The 5,570-nt window shown below is 36.7% G+C and overlaps 1 protein-coding gene across 2 annotated transcripts; it reads right to left on the bottom strand.

Annotated features, from left to right (window-relative positions):
- Nucleotides 1–3,749: 3,749 nt before the first annotated feature.
- LOC137572790 (casein kinase I) lies at nucleotides 3,750–5,294 on the bottom strand. 2 transcript variants are annotated; one of them, XM_068284622.1, is made up of 2 exons: nucleotides 5,278–5,294; nucleotides 3,750–5,089 (listed from the first exon to the last, which is right to left on the bottom strand). In XM_068284622.1, the coding sequence occupies exon 2, from the start codon at nucleotides 5,074–5,076 to the stop codon at nucleotides 3,895–3,897; it is 1,182 nt and encodes a 393-aa protein (XP_068140723.1). In that variant the 5' UTR covers nucleotides 5,077–5,089; nucleotides 5,278–5,294; the 3' UTR covers nucleotides 3,750–3,894. The 2 variants fall into 2 exon arrangements, with proteins under 2 accessions (XP_068140723.1, XP_068140722.1); XM_068284621.1 differs by lacking the exon at nucleotides 5,278–5,294 and adding an exon at nucleotides 5,154–5,259.
- Nucleotides 5,295–5,570: the final 276 nt, after the last annotated feature.

The raw sequence follows: 5,570 nt of genomic DNA on the forward strand, positions 1-5,570 counted from the left end.
AGCAACAACAACAACAACAACGAAAACAAAAAAAAAAAGATTTAGTGAAATGGTTTTTGGAGGGTTGGCAAACTGAGAGGGTGCTCCTGCTGCTGCATGGATGGTACAAACGGGATGGAGGGTGGTGGTGGTGGTTACCCAAAATGTATGAAATTTTACTGCCTGCCAACGTCAACACGAAGTTCAAAGTTTTGCTGCTGCTGCTGCTGCTGCTGCTGCTATTGCTGATGATGTTGCTGCTGCTGCCACTACTACTGCTCCGAGTGCCTTTGAGTGAACGCGTGGAATGTTGCCATATGCCACCGTTGTCTGTGTGTGTGTGTATGTATATATTAAGGATTCTCTGCTATACATTAGCAAAACTCTCTATACTCTCCACTTAGGTCTGTGTGCGAGTGTTGTTTGCGTACTACCATGTTTGGTACAGTCGCTGGCAGCAGCAGCAGCAGCAACAGCAACGCCAACATCAGCAGCAGCAGCGGCAGCAATAGCAATAGCAACGCATTCGACAGCAATAATGTCCGTCTACATCTCCGTCCAATTCTCTTACTCTCTGCCCAGACGTGCAGACTTTTGACTGTGTTTTATGGACCGGCGGGGTAGAGGTAACCACTTTTTCGTGCTCGTCGATGCTTGTTGTTCTTGCTTCTGTTGTTGGTGTTGCTATTGCTGCTGTTGTTGCTGTGTTGCTGCTGTTATTGCTGTTGCTGATGCCTTCTTTGATTGCTGTATATAAACAGGGTGCCTTCACATGAATATAAACAATGAACGAAAGTGACAAAAAAAAAAAAAATGATAGCACTCTCATATAAAACAGTAATAGTAGTAGACACGAAGTTCAACAAGGAAACTTTTATGAACGCTAAGTAGCTTGGAACAATGAAATTGGCAGTTGGACAAAATTTTCCAAATGCTTTCTCTCTCTGTAAATCATTTAAGCAACATATAGTACAAAGTAACAAATTAAGATTAACGTGTGGTATTCTTTCTTAAGATACCATAAAATGGGTGTTAAAAAAAAGTTTATCATGAAACCTACTCAACTAAATGCAACCCTCAGTTACGTTTTTGTGTTGTACGAAATATTTGTGTAATTGTAAAAAACTAAATGAACTTAAACTGGTTGATTTGCTATATTACACTGAACACCCTGTATGGTACCTTAGGAGCATTCAAAGCAACTATTATGGCTTTTAAGATGCACACAGAAGAAGTCGTACTACTTTGTAACACAGAGAAGCGATAGTTTAGCATTCGGTACAAGTTTTGCTTTCTCTTGCTAAAATTTGTATAGTTCAAAAATTGTCTAAGTGTTAGAGAAACCACTTTTTTTATATATGCAATTAAACTGACAGATTGTGGACACTGACTGTATATGAAAACATCCTTGATCCTGTAGCCAGTAATCAGTTGTCTGCTGACATTTTCGTTAATATTAGCAAATACCCAGAGATTTTTCGTTGTTGTCTAGTTGTATTAATCTCAATTTTAATCTAACACCACTGTGAAACCAGTTCCTTAATCTAATGGATCGAGTAATTTCATCCAATTTCTAAAAGACTTATTGACCCATTCATCTGCCTTTAAGAAGATGTCTAAAGGTGCAACTAAAGTAACCGCGTTTTCACGTGGGTATAAGACCCATAAAAACAAAGAAAAAATGTATAGGATAAAAACGTAACAGCTCATAAAGTTAGTTAGAAACTAAGTCTAAGGAAAATTTAATACTATGGGCACCCTGTATTTTCTGATATTTAAGTTTTTAACAAGTATATAAGCACATAAACAGCAAAATGGAATTAAGTTTGCATAGCAAACAAAAAAAGACCGACTAAAACTTTAACAAAAACGTAGAAATAAACTGCTAAAATTTCAATAACAAGTTGAAAGAAAAGAGAAAAAAAGGGAGGGTGGAAAAGTAGAAGGAACAACAAGAACAACAGTTTGCCAACAAGGGCACAAAACACAGGCGACAAAAAAAAAAATTGCACAAAAAAATTGAGAGACGGGAAGAAAAAAGTCAGTATGTAATTTATAATATGCTTTGTCCGGAGCCAAAGCTTTTGTGAAAAGTGAAAATATATATGTTCCGCCGTCTTTGAGTGTATGTGTGTGTGAGTGTGTGTTTGTATGTATATGTCAAATACTCTGAAATGTCCCTCGCATTAGTTTATTTTTTTTGCTTTCTTTTGTGATTGTTGTTGCCATTTGGTCGTTTGAGCCGGGCAAATAGTTAAAACTAAAATAAATTTAGTTCTTGCCACGACACACACACACAAACACAAGCACACAATAGTACGCGCACACATTCAAACAGTAACAGTGGATGCGAAAAAGAGACTGTCACGTAGACAGAACAAAAGATAGCTAGCTGGTACAGCGAAGGACAACGTCGCTGTCGCCATCTTTGCTTTAGTCTTGTGCGCTTTGCGCTGATAAGTATGCTATGGCTGCTGCACGAAAATCTCATTATATTTGTTTTATTTTATTTGCCGTCGTCTTCGTCTACTACGACTTCCACTACAACTACCACTACTACTACTACTACTTCTACAACTTTATACTACTTTGTTCTCGTGCCAGTCGTTTGTCTTCTTTTTTGGACCAAAAGCACTTTTTTGCCATGTCCTTTAAGCCCCCGTCTTACCGCTCTCTCTTTCTGTGCATGTGCGCGTGTGACTAACTTCTGTCCATTTTCTAGCTGGTAGAACGTCCAGGGAGGAAAGGAAAATCCTTGGCATTGTCATCTGCTTACTTACTACTTACTGGCCGCTTAGTTATTGTTTTTAGTGTGGCCTTTTGTTTCAAAATTATTAACAATGGACGTTGCCGAGTAAAAAGTGCTACAAGAGCAAGAAGATAGAAGGGGGTAAAGGGCAGCAGTAATAGCATTTAATGCACCTGACACACACACACACACACACATACATACGCACACACAAACCTCACACAATTGCAGCTAAGGCGCTTTTGTCTTTCGCTGGCTTTTGTCTACCACCCAACAAACATACTTACACCAACACAAACACTTTAGAGCGACATGCTCATCATCATCAACATTATAATCATCATCATCATCATCATCATCATCATCATCATCATGATCATAATCATTATGCATTATAAGCGGCTTTATAAATGCTTCATTTTACGTGTGTTTGTTCATTATTTATGTATTTACATTTTAGTGGCGCTTAATTTTCACTCTCTCCTTCTGTTATTCTATTCTATACTGTGTTGATTTCTGCGGCCATTGTCCTTGGGCTTTTGTTTAATTGGAAAATTGTTAAGCTAATGATTTCATTTAATATTTTATATTAAAAAGCATTAAAATTTCAAAAACACTAAACCAAATAAATTGTGCGACTTTTTTATTTTTTTTTGTTTTTTTAAACTGTTGGCCACAGTAAATTTAAGTTTAATAATTTTGGTCTGTTATTGTTTATTCGTTAACTTTAATTTGAAATAGGTTTATTTAGCTGCTTATTTATTTAGTCAGTCTTTTAATAATAATATTTCACATCTAGTCCTATGTAAAAGCATTTATGACTTAATATTGAAATTAATTATTATTAAATATTATACAAACTGACTAACAAACTTCGTTGAAAAATGTTAATGATGATTAAAATAACTCATTTGCTCTTTAAATTGATTGCAATAAGGCAGTTTAATTATTCCATTCGTCTTTGTCTTACAAACAGGTTGAACCACAATTACGAATCCAAGTCTAAATGATTTGGAAAACATTTCAATCACAAAATTGTGCATTCTTTATTTTTTTTAATTTCTAAACATAAACAGTTTAACTATTAAATGGAAGCTCTATCAATTAATTTTGACAAAAAAAAAAGGAATAAATAATGAAAATGGCCTCAGTTGCTGGTGTACGCCTTAGAGTCTTTTGATCAATTGGCCATCACCAACGCGCTCATATTTCACCATAGATCGACGACTCTGCTGCTGGGAGATTTGGTGCTGCGACTGTTGTTGATTTGAGTGTTGTGACTGTTGTGACTGTTGCGGGTTTCTCTCCGACCTGTGAACCTGAGTATGACGAATACGTGGCTTCTGCTGCTGATGCTCCAAACGCTGCTTCTCCAATTGACCTTCCCTTTGCAAACGGTCCTGCTGATCCTGCTGTTTTTGCAAAATGGTCCAGTCATAGATATAGTCAAATTGATAACTGAGCGTACGGAATAGAATACGAAACAGTTGACGCAAATAGACATAGTCAGGATCCTCTTTAAAACGTAAATTTCTGGCATATTTCATGAAGAGAGCGAACTCACTGGGCAATGATTTGCAAAGCGCTTCAATTGACACACTATTCTTTTTCTCCAATATACGTTCGTATTTCTGCTTCTTATTGGACGCTGTGATACCCTGCCAGGGTAGTTTTCCCAAGTGGAAATACAAAATGCAATAGCTTAAGGATTCCAGGTCATCGCGACGAGATTGCTCGACACCCATTTGGGCATTGATGGAGGCATAGCGAACTGTACCAGTAAGATTTCGATCCTTGCGATAGGGTATATGTTGATGCCGCTCAGGATCTTCGAAGCGCTTCGCCAAACCAAAGTCTATCAGATACAATTTATTTACATGCCGACCGAGACCCATAAGGAAATTATCGGGCTTAATATCACGATGAATGAATCCCTGCTGATGCACACACTCCAGCCGCATCAACAGCTGATCGGCTAACATTAAAACTGTCTTTAATGAAAATTGACGCTTGCACATATTGAACAATTCTTCCAACGAAGGTCCTAGCAGCTCGATAACCATGGCATTAAAATTTGTCTCGGTGCAATAATGCAACAATGTGGGAAATCCAGGACCTCGTCCCAATTGCTCATACACTTTGGCCTCGAAAATCAGTTGCGGATATTTTGCATTCGACGGCTCTATTTTGACAGCCACTTCGGAGGCATCTTTGATATTGACCCCCTTGTAGATCTCACCAAAGGATCCCGAACCAATGGCCTTGATTAAACGAAATTTACCACCAACCAATTGGTTCTCCAAGCCGGTCGTTGATTGTCGGCCTTTGCTCGTCTGTGACTTGCTCATTATTATCTTGATTCTGAAAGGAAATTAAATTTCGTGTTTATTTGAAGAAATATGTAAGTTTTCTAAGCGGCTTCTACATTCGGTTCTCAGGCGTTTGGTTTTGTTTTGTTTTTTTTTTTTTTTTTTTGTTTAGAAAGAAAAAAATTTTTTTTTAGTTTTTTTATATTTTGTTTAATATATACAAAATTGATTTTGATTTACCAAAGGCCAATGTGATTGGAAAAATAGACTGAGTCAAACTGGAAACTTGTACGTACTATTTGACAGGCAAGTGTTGGTCAATTTAAAATATAAACAGTATTGATTAACGTGTGCAGGTAATGTGATTTACTTCCATTTATTTATTAATACTTATTTATCTACGTAAAATGGTTTCTATCTTAGTTAAAGGAATGCATATACATATAATCTGCAAAAAAAATATGTAAACTTATAAGTTACTTTTAAGGTATTTTTAAGTAATTTCAACTTATTTAGTTAACAACGTTAATTTT

The sequence above is a fragment of the Drosophila tropicalis genome, unplaced genomic scaffold (assembly GCF_018151085.1).
Source record: "Drosophila tropicalis isolate 14030-0801.00 unplaced genomic scaffold, ASM1815108v1 contig_393, whole genome shotgun sequence".
NCBI lineage: Eukaryota > Metazoa > Arthropoda > Insecta > Diptera > Drosophilidae > Drosophila > Drosophila tropicalis.

Bases quoted from the DNA above. Each gene is read 5' to 3' on its own strand.
- LOC137572790 (XM_068284622.1), bottom strand. From the start codon at position 5,076: ATGAGCAAGTCACAGACGAGCAAAGGCCGACAATCAACGACCGGCTTG.